This window comes from Sorex araneus, chromosome 1 (assembly GCF_027595985.1).
Source record: "Sorex araneus isolate mSorAra2 chromosome 1, mSorAra2.pri, whole genome shotgun sequence".
Taxonomy (NCBI): domain Eukaryota; kingdom Metazoa; phylum Chordata; class Mammalia; order Eulipotyphla; family Soricidae; genus Sorex; species Sorex araneus.
This window is the reverse complement of record NC_073302.1, coordinates 73111903-73127311: the sequence shown is the minus strand read 5'-3', so window position 1 is coordinate 73127311 and position 15409 is coordinate 73111903. Positions and strand designations below refer to the sequence as shown.

General features: G+C 41.1%; 1 protein-coding gene across 3 annotated transcripts in view; it reads right to left on the bottom strand.

The window, feature by feature from the left end:
- Positions 1 to 15409, bottom strand: part of PIP5K1B (phosphatidylinositol-4-phosphate 5-kinase type 1 beta) — a 354670-nt gene that overhangs the window by 149125 nt on the left and 190136 nt on the right. For all 3 annotated transcript variants that reach the window (XM_055132200.1, XM_055132196.1, XM_055132192.1), the window contains one exon: positions 9546 to 9676. In XM_055132200.1, coding sequence (XP_054988175.1) covers positions 9546 to 9676 — 131 coding nt within the window. The remainder of the gene's footprint in view (positions 1 to 9545; positions 9677 to 15409) is intronic.

Genomic DNA, 15409 nt, shown 5'->3' with positions numbered 1-15409 from the left:
GTCTGGTCACAAACCAATGCTGTAACCAGGTCTCAAGATGGCCAGCAGGCTCTGGAGAAGCAGCCCGAAGAGTTGTCTGTCAATTAAGTAGAGTTCTCTCAGTTTCCCCATATATCTCCTTATCTAATCATCAAAATAATTACTGGTTTCTCTCTTGCCAAATGAGAGGGAAAAGGAAAACAAAACAGGAGTGGAGAGATAGTACAGGGACAAGGCACTTGCCCTGCATATGGTTAAGCCAAGTTCAATTTCTGAGACAGCAAATAGTCCCGAAAACTACCAGGAGTGATCCCTGGGCACAGGACCAGGAATAAGCTCTACTCTTTGTGGAGAACCTCCACAAACAAAGAAAAAACAGAAAGGAAGGAGGAAGGAAAGAATGAAGGAAAAAGGAAGGAAGGAAGGAAGGAAGGAAGGAAGGAAGGAAGGAAGGAAGGAAGGAAGGAAGGAAGGAAGGAAGGAAGGAGAGAAAGAGAGAGGGGAAGGGAAGGAGAGAGGGAGGGACAGAAGAAAACAGGGCAAGGGGTGTGGCTCCAGGGATAGCAGCAGGCCTGGCATGTCTGAAACCCTGGATCTAATCCTCAGTGCCTGTGTGGCCCCTGAGCATCACTGGGTGTGGCCCCACAACAGCATTAGCAACAGTGATCACAACAGAGAAGATACACACCCTTTGCTCTTCCAACTCCTGCTGAGGTTTTCTGTACTGGGAAGCATGAGCTGCCTTGTGCACAGGGGTCTACACCATTGAAAAAACATTTTTTGGGGGGAGGCTATATACAGTAATGCTCAGGAGCTATTCCCAGCTCTCTTTTGGGGATTGCTCCTGGCAGTGCTCAGGGGACCACATGATATCGGGATCAAATCCTAGTTTCCTGCACACAAAGCATGCACTCAGCCTGTTGAGCTCTCTCCGGCCCTTTGGTTTTGGGGGCTACAGCTAGAGATTCTGGGAGGTTACTCCTGACTCTGTGCTTGGGGACCTGGCCACATATGGGGGGAGCATGTACAGTGCTGGGTATTGAAACAAGGTCAGCTGCAGGCGAAGCTAATCCCTGAATTCCTGTGCCATCTCTCCAGCCAGGCACCAGTTTTTATTGGTTTGTTTATTTATTTAATTTTATTTGAATCACTGTGAGATAGTTACAAAGTTGTTCATGATTATGTATCAGTCAATGTTCGAACACCTCCATCTCTCCACCATTGTACATTTCCCACCACCAATGTCCAGCCTGCCTCTATAGCAGGCACTTCTCTCTCTCTTTCTCTCCCCCCCCTTTCTCGCCCCCTTCCTTTTTTGGCAGTTATTGTCTGCAATACAGGTACTGACAGATTATCATGTTTTTTCCTTTACCTACTTTCAGCATGCAGTTCTAATCCAGAGCGATCATTTCCAACTATCTCTGTCATAGTGGTTCCTTCTCTATCCTAACTGCTTTCTCCCCCAGTACTTGAGGCAGATTTCCAACCATGGACCAATCCTGGCCCTAGTTTCTACTGTCCTGGGATATTAGTCTCATACTATGCCTTTTCATATCCCACAAATGAGTACAATTATTCTATGTCTGTCTTTCTCCTTCTGACTAATTTTACTCAGCCTGATACTCTTTCCATGTTTATCCATTTGAGGCGTCCCAATTGTCAATCTTTCAGAGTCAGTAGTAGAAGAGAGTTAAAAATCCCAAATCATTTATTCTTGGGTGTCATTTAGTGGGACCACATGCTTTCACTGTATCTAGACATTAAATCTACCAAATAGCCATCACTGTTATGGGAAACTGGTTTTGAAAGTTCTGGTAAATTGAATTTAACATTAGCTAAAATAATATATAGCATCTATTGCATGCCACAAATCTTTTATTTTGAACTGTAGGCAGAGGTATATAGCTTTTATCAATAGAAAATCAATAGAAAACTTCCCCCCACCCTTGTTACATAATGGTTGAATACACTTTTAAAAAGAGTTTTGACTTTACAAATGTTTTGGCACATCACGTATTGGCTTGCCTGAGACAGCTCACTTGGCTCATTTTATCATTGGAAGAATATTCTGCCAACTTCATGTTCCAGCCATAGATAATCTAGTGCTGAACATCTATATGCAGAGGGGCTGGTATTCTTTTTTAGTCTGTCACAACTATTCAATTGTGCTGTTGTTGTGGAAAAGGACACATTGATGACATGTGGCCATGGCTGTGTTCAATTAAATGTCAGATACGAAAAAAGAATGATCTCTCTCACGTGTGTATCTTTAAGTCCCACATGAACAACAACAACAAAAGAAGACATGGGGCTGGAGCTATAGTACAGCAGGTAGGGTGCTTGCCTTGCATGTGGCCGACCTGAGTTTAATCCTCGGCATCCCATAAGATCCCCCAAGCAGTGCCAGGAGTGACTCCTAAGTGCACAGCCAGGAGTAACCTTTAGCGTTATCAGGCAAGGCCCTCAAACCAAAATAAAAACAAACAAAACATCAAGACACACTATTTTCCACTCATCCCTCCACCAATTCCAGATAATCAATCAAATAAATGTCTAATGGTTGTTTTCTGCTATAATTCTCACAATACTAAATTTAATACTAAATTTCATTTTTCAAGGAAGAGTTTTTTAAATACAGGACACTTCATAAATTCTTTAGTTAGATATATATTCTTGAATATGGAAAGGGATATTAACATTTATTGCCATCTTTCAAACCAAATTTCTTGTCTCAGAGAAGGCAGCCATGAAGTCCCTGGGCAGGAACAGAGGAAAGGATTAGAGCTGGTTGTCAAGATGCCAGAGAGGCAGATTAGGTTCTTAATTCTAAGAACAGCTGGACAGTTTTACTGATTCAAGAGAGAGGAAATATTGCTCCTGTGCTTTATCGTTACCTTACAGGGAAGACAAAATTTTGGAGGCAGCTACTTATGAGTCCAAACCATGGACCTATTACTACTTACTGGTTGCATAGCTTTAGGATAAGTCACTTAGTATTATCATGGATTTTTTATGTAAATAATTTTTGGGGAGACATATTAAGGTAATAATAAAAAGTTAATATTCTATGTCATAAAATACATCGATAAAATAGACTGGTTATATATAGATGGCATTTTAAAACCTTGTTTTCTTTTGTCCCTCAGGCCCATGTTTACATGGAACAAACATGTTGAAACATCCTCTGCCTTTCAAATCCCATTTATGCATGAAAATCTATCTGCCATGCAAAATTTGGAATAAGGAGATTAAACAAGGGCCATGATTCGCTCGTTTCTCTACTGAGTGCTTGGAAGGCTCATGGAACCAGGCCGTTGGGAGGGAATCTGTATCCCTCAAGTTTTTAAGGCCCTGCCAAGTCTTAAAGAGGGACAGGGTATTTGCAGGGTTCTTTCCAGCTACAAATGGAAATTATCAGTAGAACAAATACACAACGCATAAAAATAACTTTGGACCGCTTTAAAAGATAAAAAAACACAATGAATTTTTGTTGCTAAGGGAGACAGACCCTGCAGCTTCATGGCAGTAATAAATTTAATCATCTTGAGCTACCAAAAGCAATTAGCTCTCACTATGACCCAGATACATCACTGAATTTCAGACCTACTGGAGACTCTGAACAGTCCTGTCTACCTCCTAATCTCCTCCCTAGGCAGGTTTAGAAGGAAGGGTAGGTGGGGAAGCAGCTCTAATGCCCCTCCCTTTCAAACCCATCAACTCCACTGTGTGGATCAGTTCTCCTGTTGTGTTGCCTTGGGACTCTTTTTTTTGCTGCCTTGCTGTGTACCTCTAAGTCCCACATAACATGGTATAGTGTTTTGGTTTGATTTGGGTCTATACGCAGTGGTGCTCAGGTCTTATTCCTGACTCTACACTCAGGGATCACTCCTGGTGTGTATTGGGGGACCAGATAGACGATCAGGAATTGAATCTGAGTCAGCCAGCAGCTACTGACTGCACTATCTCTCCAGTCCCCCATACTATACTTTAAATGTTACAATGAATGCTTCTATGAAGGGTAAGCTATTATTCTTCCCAGTGACCTTGTCTTCCATTTGGGCACTGCTCCTGCAACCCTGAACCATAGAATTAGGGTCAGGGGCACAAATTTCAGGTATTTAAATAACTTCATCATTCCACTTCTAAAGAAATGCATGAAAGATAACTCATTTTGTTCTAATCACAAGGATGAAATGTACTGGCAAAAAATCCTTCATGTATAAAGGATATACAGATGGCTCTTGGAAATCCCCATTAGGTACTTCCTTGTAAAGCATTTCACACAGTACAGTATCATTTAGTGATTAAGTTTATATAATTTTGTTAAGCAATTAAATAGGAAACACCATTTTATTTTATTTTTTTTAATTAATTAATTTATTTTTAATTCGTGAATCACCATGAGGGCACATTTACAGATTTATACACTTTTGTGCTTATGCTTCCCTCATACAAAGTTCGGGAACCCATCCCTTCACCAGTGCCCATTCTCCACCACCAGTAAACCCAGTATCCCTCCCACCCTCCCCGATCCCATCTCCCCCCACCCCGCCCTGCCACTGTGGCAGGGCATTCCCTTCTGTTCTCTCTCTCTAATTAGCTGTTGTGGTTTGCAATAAAGGTGTTGAGTGGCCACTGTGCTCAGTCTCTAGCCCTCATTCAGCCCACAACTCCCTTCCCCCACATGGCCTTCGACTACATTATAGTTGGTGATCCCTTCTCTGAGTTGCCCTTTCCCCAGAATGTGAGGCCAGCCTCCAAGCCATGGAGTCAACCTCCTAGTACTTATTTCTATAATTCTTGGGTGTTAGTCTCCCACTCTGTTATTCTATATACCCTAGATGAGTGCAATCTTTCTATGTCTGTCTCTCTCTTTCTGACTCATTTCACTCAGCATGAAACTTTTCATGCCCATCCACTTAAATACAAAATTTATGACCTCCTTTTTTCTGACAGCTGCATAGTATTCCATTGTATAGATGTACCAAAGTTTCCTCAACCAGTCATCCGTTCTAGGGCATTCGGGTTTTTTCCAGATTCTGGCTATTGTAAATAGTGCTGCGATGAACATACATGTGCAGATGTTGTTTCGATTATACTTTTTTGCCTCTCTGGGATATATTCCCAGCAGTGGTATTGCTGGGTCAAATGGGAGCTCAATTTCTAATTTTTTGAGAGTCGTCCATATTGTTTTCCAGAAGGGCTGAACCAGTCGGCATTCCAACCAGCAGTGTAGAAGGGTCCCTTTCTCCCCACATCTTCTCCAACAGCGGTTGCTTTTGTTCTTTTGGATGTGTGCTAGTCTCTGTGGTGTGAGGTGGTATCTCGTGGTTGTTTTGATCTGCATCTCTCTGATGATTAGTGATGTAGAGCACTTTTTCATGTGCCTTTTGGCCATTTGTATTTCTTCCTTGGTAAAGTTTCTGTTCATTTCTTTGCCCCATTTTTTGATGGGGTTGGATGTTTTCTTCTTGTAGAGTTCAACCAATGCTTTATATACCATTGATATCAACCCCTTATCTGATGGGTATTGTGTAAATATCCTTTCCCATTCTGTGGATAGTCTTTGTATTCTGGTCACTGTATCTTTTGCGGTGCAGAAGCTTTTTAGTTTAATGCAGTCCCATTTGTTGATCTCTGTTTTTACTAGATTGCTTAGTTCTGTGTCACCTTTGAAGATACCTTTATCTTCAATATCGTGGAGGGTTTTGCCGACCTTGTCTTCAATGTACCTTATGGTTTGTGGTCTAATGTTGAGGTCTTTAATCCATTTTGATCTGACTTTTGTGCATGGTGTCAGGTCAAGGTCTAAGCCCATTTTTTTGCATGTGGTTGTCCAGTTGTTCCAGCACCATTTGTTGAAGAGACTTTCCTTGTTCCACTTCACATCTCTTGCTCCCTTATCAAAGATTAGATGATCATACATTTGGGGTTGTGTGTAGGGATATTCCACCCTGTTCCATTGGTCTATGGCTCTGCCTTTGTTCCAGTACCATGCTGTTTTAATTGTTACTGCTTTGTAGTAGAGTTTGAGGTTGGGGAGGGTGATGCCTCCCATCATCTTTTTCCCAAGAATTGTTTTAGCTATCCGTGGGCGTTTGTTGTTCCATATGAATTTTAGGATTGCTTGATCCATTTCTTTGAAGAATGTCATGGGTATACTTATAGGGATCGCGTTGAATCTGTATAATGCTTTGGGGAGTATTGTCATTTTGACAATATTGATTCTCCCTATCCATGAGCAAGGTATATGTTTCCATTTTCTCATGTCTTCTTTTATTTCATGGAGTAGCGTTTTATAGTTTTCTTTGTAGAGGTCTTTTACATCCTTGGTTAAGCTGATTCCGAGGTACTTGATTTTCTGGGGCACGATTGTGAATGGGATTGCTTTTTTCGTGTCCCTTTCCTCTGCCTCATTGTTTGTATATAGGAAAACCATGGATTTTTGCGTATTGATTTTGTAGCCTGCAACTTTACTGTATAAGTCTATTGTTTCTAAGAGTTTCTTAGTAGAGGCTTTGGGCTCCTCTAGATATAGTATCATATCATCTGCAAATAGTGAGAGTTTGATTTCTTCCTTTCCTATCTGGATGCCCTTGATCTCTTTTTCTTGTCTAACAGCTATCGCAAGTACTTCCAGTACTATATTGAAGAGAAGTGGTGAGAGTGGGCATCCTTGTCTTGTGGGAAACACCATTTTAGGCCAAAGGTTCTGAGACAGCTAGGTAGCTAGAATACTCATCTGGAAAGTTTGTTCAAATGGATTCAAGACTCAACCCCACAGTTTCCAATTGAGTTAGTTTGGGCCCAGGCCTCAAAATCTGCATATTTAACTAGACTTGGCTGATGTTAATGCTGCCACTCTGGAGTCACCATGCTCTCCCAGGAGTTGGTTCTGCTCACTGGGCACTGTGAACAGACTCCATGTGTTTCTAATACACCTATCTCTAGCTAGGACTGCTCCTGGTTTCTAAATTCACTGCCAGCAGACACTTTCACACAGAAGAGCTCTTATCACCTTGCTCTTTGGCAATGAAGAAAAATAAAATTAAATGCCTGGGTAGAGGCTCTACATACTCATCTACAGGAATTACAAGACTGGAAAATCATTGAGAGCAAAAGAATGGATGTAGCTAATACTTAAAAAATTTGACACTGTTAAAAATGCAGAGAATGGGGGTATGGTGCTGCCAGCAGGTCAACCTGTACCTGCAGGGCTAGTGCATCAGCAGCCTGATGGTGCCTTGAGACTTCCTGATACCCCAAAATTGCCGCTGTGCCTTTGGCCAGACCCCAAAAACTTGGGGCCAAGTTTACCAAGAAGTTAAATGGCAAAAAATTAGGTATGTGGGGTGGCTCAGCTATACAAGCTCACTTATTGGCCTTATTTCAGAGACCCATAAATCTCAAGAGAGATCAAAAGCTGCAGTTAGGACTGGTGATATGGCATGCTTCGGGCAAGTGGGCATGCCCTGCAGGGCATATGCCAATAGTTTATTTCTCTGGAAAAGATGGAAACAGGGACCAAGAATGATTCAGAGACACAAAAGAATCTCTGAACCATGCAGCTCGCTGTAGAGATGCCTCCGGACTTGAAGCCAGGCCAACTTCACTGGGGAGCCTCAGATGGGGGTAGGTGTCGTTCCTCCACCTGCCCCCTAAAAACCCCAGTGGTCGCCAACTTCCAGAACCCAATGAGAAGTGCAGGTACGCAGGTTCAGTGTCAGCAAACTCTAGGACTCAAGGGATAGGGGATGGGCCAGTCCCTCTCAACCCTCACCCCTCTCCCCTCCCACCGCCATCCACATGGGACCCTGAAAGTCATGCCACAAACTGCCTCTGGCTGCTCCTTAATGGCCATGATCCAGAAACATACAAAAGAATCCGAACCAAGCAGCGCTGCAGAGATTTCTCTACACCCTAATTATCTAAAATTTTAGAATTTCTGGAGCATGTGGCCACTCTCACAGCCGTGCTACATCTTATGCTGTTCATAACAAGCAATACAAAGGAGAGTATGGGGGAGACTGTCTGCCAAAGAGGCAAGGGGAGGAGTAGGATGGGGATACTGGGGACTTTGGTGGTGGAAGACGTGCACTGGTGGAGGGATGGGTGATTGATCATCGTATGATGAAATGCAAACAGGAAAACTTTGTTACTGTATCTCATGGTGATTAATAACAATAATAATAATAAATAATCAAATAAAATTAACATTCTAAATTTTTAAAAAAGTAAAAAAATGCAGAGAACATTTTCCAACTATTGAAAGAAGAGCAACGTCATAGAGAAAGCATTATCTATTTGCTGCCTGGAAACTAGTTCTCTTGCCTGCCAAGGAAAATTTAGAAACTTATAGTAGATCAGCTTTGTTCTTTGGCCCAGAGCATTTAAAGTAAATTGAGGTAGGTTGGATTGAGAGCCACGATTCTTCTATCTGTGAGCTCCGTTGTACCTTTCATGGCTGCCGCTACCTGAAGATTTGATTTAAAGCCACTGATGACATAAAGAGACGTGCACCAATCCTCAAAACATTTTTAAAAATGAGACAATGAGAACACTGCCAGTGAAAGTATTGTGCAGTCAAACTTATCCACGTCCAGTAATAAATGATTTTAAAATGGCTTATTTTGGAAAGGCGTTTATTTTAGGTGTAAATATGCCTGACAATTCATTCCTTAAAAGCCCTTAAAAGAATTCCAATCATTATATGACGGAAACCCAATCATGAATTACTTTGTAACTATATTTCATTGTGATTCAATGAAAAACATTTTTTAATAAAAAGAAATTCCAAGTTCCCAAGTTGAAATTTTATTATATGCTAAGCTATTTTCTTAGAAGAGCCCCTCTTAGACTTGATGAACTCTGAAATTTACTCCAGACTGCTTTTCTCCCTATGATATGACAGCACTAGACTTTTTACTTTCCCATTCATAATTTAAGTCCCACCATCTGAACCATTTTTAGGTGAACACTTCTGTGATGTCTAGATAGTTTGTCATCATTTTACTACCATCCATCTCCATACTGACTTTCTGACTTTATCTTCTCCCGATACAATTCTTAGGAGTAGCATGTACTGAAGACTGGTGCTTCTGAAAGCATCAGAATTCTCATAAAGTTAAAGTTATCACAGAATAGGAGCCTTTCAAATGAATTCAGATATGTGGACCCATCTTGGTAACCAAGGGCATCTTTAAACCTGGCACCAGTCACAGCTTCTTGCCTGCCCCCTTTTGTCTAAACCTAGTAGACACTCATGATCACAGAATTCTTTACTACTGACTCACCAAATTTTTCCCTTCCATGTGGTCTTCCAGGCATTTTCACACCTAATTACAACTGGCCCCTAAGACAACACCTATTTAACATATCCATGTAAAAAACCTGAAAGTAATTCTGATGTGACAGTACAATCATTTGATCTTCCTCTGGTGCTGCGAAGTTCCAACTTATACACCAGCACCTGTGCACAGACAGGCACATGTCAAAAAAGGTGTCTGTACAGGGACGTCATACGGAGGAGCTTTAGGACGGAAGGCACCACAAAACTGTGGTCTTACCTGGGTAGGAACACACTTTCCACCACATAAAAGTCTTGCATAAGAACATCTCGATCTGGCTTGGAAGTGAGATTACCCACTGTGTATCCTATTCCCAGCTGAATAGCACCTTTGATAGCAGATGATGCAGTCTGTGAAGAAAACAAGGGTACTAGAGTCAGTCTTGCCAGTTGGGGTCCTTGTTCAATGTCACAAATGGCAAAAAAACAGAAGAGTGGAAATAAAGATTTTTTTTGTTCCTAAGCAACAAGCAAGTCAGGTTTGAAAAGATAATAGATGTCTTCTTTTGATAGAAAATCTATTCCAAATATAAGCGGCCCTTTTTTGGTCATAGAACTATTTTGGTGGCAATCTTATCTACAAATGTTTCCAATGTTAAATTACAGCCCCAAATCCCCATTTTTGTATATATTAGGAACTTGGAAATTTGGCAGAAACTTTTCTGTATATAGCATAACTATATGTATATAACATAACTATATATATGTATATATTCCTCCGCCCCTCTCGGAGAGCCTGGCAAGCTACCGAGAGTATTGCGCCCACATGGCAGAGCCTAGCAAGCTACCCATGGTATATTGGATATGCCAAAACCAGTAACAATAAGTCTCACAATGAGAGTTGTTACTGGTGCCCGCTCGAACAAATCGATGAGCAACGGGATGACAGTGACAGTGACAGTGATAGCATATAACTATATAAAATAAATGGTAAATCACATTTTCTAAATCAGAAGTTTTATAAAGTTTATTTTCAGGGAGAATCTTTTATTTTTATAATAAATGAGAACTAGAAAATTAACCTCAGTCTTTGAGATACACAAAACTTAATTTGGAAATCGCTTACTAATCTTGCCACGGACCAACCCGTAGCTAAAATTTCCTACACTGATCTCTCCCCACAGCAGAGCCTGCCAAGCTGCCTGTAGCATATTCGATATGCCAAAAACAGTAACAAGTCTCACAATGGAGATGTTACTGGTGCCCGCTTGAGCAAATCGATAAGCAACGGGATGACACTGACAGTGACAGTGATACACTGATCTCTGATGAGGCACAAAGCAGTGAAGGTCAATGTTTTTTACTACTTTAAAAATATTGCCACATAATTAAATTGGCACAATAACCTGTAACATATATGTATATACACAAATGTGTGTGTATATATATATGGATTTGTAGCTGACATAATAAGAGAAATAGCAGAATAACTCAATTTAGTAAAATGAGAAAACATTCTTGTTAACAGTGAAAGTGTGTATAGTTATATGCCTGTATCTGTATAGATACAGTTGTATGCCTATATGTCTATATAGATATGTATATCTATACAACTGTATAAATACAGTTGTATCTCATGTAGTACCATGTGCACATGGTAGGAGCAAAATAAATACTTGAATCAGTGATTCACAGCCAGGAATACCAGGCATTATCTGAGGATATATTATGGTTGCTTCTTTACCAATGTCTCATATTCTGGATATGTATCTGCAGTATCTTTAAAAGTATGACCCACAAGCCGCATATTTCCTTAATTATGCAGATAACCTATGGCTTCAAGTAATCCCTCTATGCATATGCCTCTCAGAATCTTAGGGCCATCTGGATGATATTCTATTATCACAAACATAATGCACACAGAACAAAGCTATTATCTTACAATATTCCCTGAGCTGGTATCTTCTACAGACAGGCTCAGCTCTACTGGCCAGCACTTAACTGGCCGCAATCTCTCTCACTAAATCATTTTGCTTGCTATGAGGACAATTATCTATACTCCTCCCTGCAAGGAGGTGAGAAAGTGATCTTAGAGTTGTGGGGTTTTTGTTTGTTTGTTTTGTTTTGTTTTGTTTTGCCTTTTGGGTCACACTCAGTGAAGATCAGGGGTTACTCCTGGTTCTGCACTCAGGAATTACTCTTGGCGATGCTTGAGGGACCATATGGGATGCTGAGGATCGAACCCAGGTTGGCTGCATGCAGGGCAAATGCCCTACCCGCCTTACTATTGCTCCAGCCCCAGAGTTGTGTTTTTTACTGTGTATTTTTGTTTAAGATCCCAAGCAGAAAGAATGGCAAAACAGCAGCATGGCTGAGACTTGGGTCCATAGTACAACTAGTGCTTTTAAAACAAAAAAGCTGCTATTTTAATACTCCCTCCTTGAGCTCTGAAATGCTACCAATTGGCATCCATGACCTTTTGTACAAAGAGTCCTGACATTTGATGGCTGAAATGGATTTTTCTCATTTTAACCCTGCATCAAATATATCAGGCAACTCTTCTCTAGCTCATCACTCAGAACATAGGATATGACATCAGGAATTCCAAAGGACCCCAAGTTAAACATTCTGTGTCAGAGCTATCTATCTTCCAGAGGGCCCTAGCCCTAAACATTTCAGATCTATCAACAGACTAACATGCTCTTAAAGTGCTAGTCCTCCCTCTTCCCCTGTTGTTGACTCTGGATTCCAGAATGATATATATTTGAGTTTCAACCAATCAATTAGTGAAACACCTGCCAAACACATGAACACCCAAACTCTTTGCTGACTCTGCCTTGGCCATATAAAGTAGTCTAAATTGCAGGAGACTCACCTTATTGATAGGTAATAAATATTCCCACATCATGCATTACACAAGGGTCAAATTTATAACACATAAAGCACTCTCAACACTCAAAACCAAAAACCAACAAATTCATCCAAAAATAGGGAAAGGGAGCAGAAAAATAACACAATGGTAAGGAGGGAGCTTCCCTTACACACTGCTGGCCTGGATTCAATCCCTGGCACAAAATATGATTCCCTGAGCCTCACCAGGAGTAAGCCCTGAGCAGTGTGACGCAAAAGAAAAACCAAAAACCAAACCAAACAAAAAGGTGAGGTTGGGGCAGGAAGAGATAAAGACACTTCCTCAAAGAAGACATAAAATGGCCATCAAGCATATGAAGGTTGTTACCAATGATTATCAGGGAAATACAAATCAAAATTTTTTTTTGCATATATGTGGAATATAAAGCAAGCAAGTAAGGGATTAGACAATGCCTACGTGAAACGAACCCTGAGGTAAGGTCACTGAACTGCAAGAGGCAGGAGTTGATGTAGCAGTTACGGGATTAGAGTATGCCCAGTCTGGGCTGTATTCCCAGCACTACATATTCCCCTAAGGCCTAGAGGCCCCACAAGGCTGGTGTGGCCTGGGCAGCCATCCCCCATCTCACACAGGGCTTGAGCAGCACTCAGGCATTGAGTCACCAGCCAGACTGACTGAGAATTGCCCACTGGACCTCTGGGCCACATGAGCACTTCTTGAGGACCACATTCCACCTGCAAAATAGAACTCTGATGAAGGCAGGGGGAAGGATAGGAGGGATCTTGGAACATGACAAGTGGTGGGCATGCCATGGCATCACTGCAAGTATAAAGTGTAATACGGAAATGATCGTGAACAGCTTTGTAAATGGTAGACTCTATACCTGTTGTTTCCAAACAACAGGGAAGCAAGAGAATCACTGGGGATGCCAATTAAAGAAACTTAAGGCAAAGCTATGAAGACAGAGAAAAGATCATAATTCCCAGGCATTGTGGGAGAGCAGTTCTAAACAGGGAAACACAGAGGATTTTTATTAGTACCATATCACTGATGAATACCTTATATATCTGCCTAAACCATAAAATCCACAGCAGCAGGAATGAGCTGAAATATGAACAGTGGACCTGGGTGATAATGTTGTCAATGGATGCTGATCAAATGTCACAGATGGATTGGGGGCTACAAATGTAACAAATTCTAATGGGGGGTTCATGATAATGGGAGACTGTGTGCTTATGTGTGTGTGTGTTGACACATGTGAAATCTCTGCACCATCCTTTCAATTTCATTCTGAATCTACTATACACAATTTAGGCTTAGTAAAAATTATCAATGGGCACTGAAATTAAAGAAATAAAAAAAATAGAGAAACAAATAGGTGTCAGCCCCAAAATGTCTGGTTTTGAAGGGCAAAGTCCAAGAATGTTGTGTATGCTCTAAGGAGCACTAAAGAAAAACTGTCCTTCAATTAAAGATTAAATTTTGAGTCCCTGATGAATACAAGGTTTTGGAAAGGATCCTATTGACATATGTTGAGTCTCACATTAAAAAAAAAAAAACTGGCTTGCAATACTATCAGTTTATTTCCGGACTCCTTAAAACCCAAGTGCTCTAATGGAAAAACTAAAAAATCATAATGGAAGTTCATCTTTTTAATCACCTATTTGTGATACAGGAATAACAATTATAATCACAATTTATCTTAATCATAGTACACATTGGCAGTGTTTACGAAGTGGCATTCTGGTTTTAGGGTTTTTGATTATATTAAGGACTCTATGAGGTAAGTTCTATAATTGTTATCATTACCAGCACTAGTACTATTATTGTCCATTTTACTGGCTCTGGAGGTTTAGAAACAGCCATGACCACTGGGCAAGTGTTGAGGTGGAGTTGCGGCTCCTACTGGGAATCTGGCTTTCATCCTAAACAAGGACACAAACTGCCTCTAATCTCAGAATCTCTGAGCTCATCTAGCTCGTTCACAGACCTGAACAGCAGTGGCGCCAATGCCCACTTTCCAGGTGGGGATTTAGACTCTGCAAAAACCTGCCCCAATGCAGCTGAGCCTGGCTGTAATTCCCATTGTTTCCACATATGCTGTTTCCAAAATGAGCTTGAACTCCCAAGTTCTCTTTTTAAGTCTGGCCATTTGACCTCAACAAAAGAATGGAGCCCTTTTAATGAGATAGAAATAAAATATTTTATTTGCTTCTAATCACCCCCAACCATGGGGCAGCTTCACACTTGTAAAGCACTCGGTAAGCCAGTATAAAGACCATCATTAGGTGGGGGAATGAAAAACAAAAGATATTTTGCTGCTATGGAAGAAATGACGCCCCTTCACATAAAATGAAATGTGTTAGTAATGATGCACACAGCTATAATTAGATGGCATCTCATCTGCATCATGGACTTTCTGATTATGTGCACTGTGGGATGTGGTTTCTTAAGTGCTATCACCTGAGATTTCTCCACTGGACACTAGGCGGAGTGGGAGTAACCATAGTATTTTCAAACACAATCACTCTCAAGCTAGAGGCCCTTTAAAACTGTGAGAACAATTTGAAATGCTACCTGGGGCATCTCTGATTAGCTTCAATAAGTGATGATGAGGACAAAGAATCATTTGTGCACAGAACAGAAAGTGGTGCTCCTAGAACCAGCAGTTCCCCCTGCACATTTTGACACCCCAGGAATCTATTCCTTTTGAGAGACACCAACCTCCATGGACAGAGCGGCAAGCCTGTGGTGAGATGACCTCACACCCACACTCAGCCTCTCTGATGTTCTCTACATGGCTTTGCATGTGTCCTAAAGCCATGTTAGCTTTCCCTTTTAACTGCACGGGCAGTTTTGACTCATTCAAAGCATATAGGTTTAGGTTTCAGAGCACAGTCAAACAGGGTCTATTTTTAATTCAGGACTCTTCAAGGGATAGGTGGAGGCAGCCTGTTGCCTGGATACTAGAGAAACCACGAACACATTATTTGATACTTGGAGAAAGCGTCATCTAATATCACAAAGGCAAACCACAAACATTTACTTTCAGAGCTACTCTTAACTGACCCAAATGCATTTAGGGATGAGGTTAATCTAAGAGGAAAATCAACGTCATCCGCCTTTGTGTGCTACAGTTTGCCAAGCCCTATCTATCCTTGAAGGACTGATTTTGAGCACTGAAAGGTTATTGTAGGTTTGTGAAGTTTTTTAGGAAGGCAATTGTGTAAAGAAACTGTGGCTTTGTGAGATTCACTTGATCTAGATCCTTG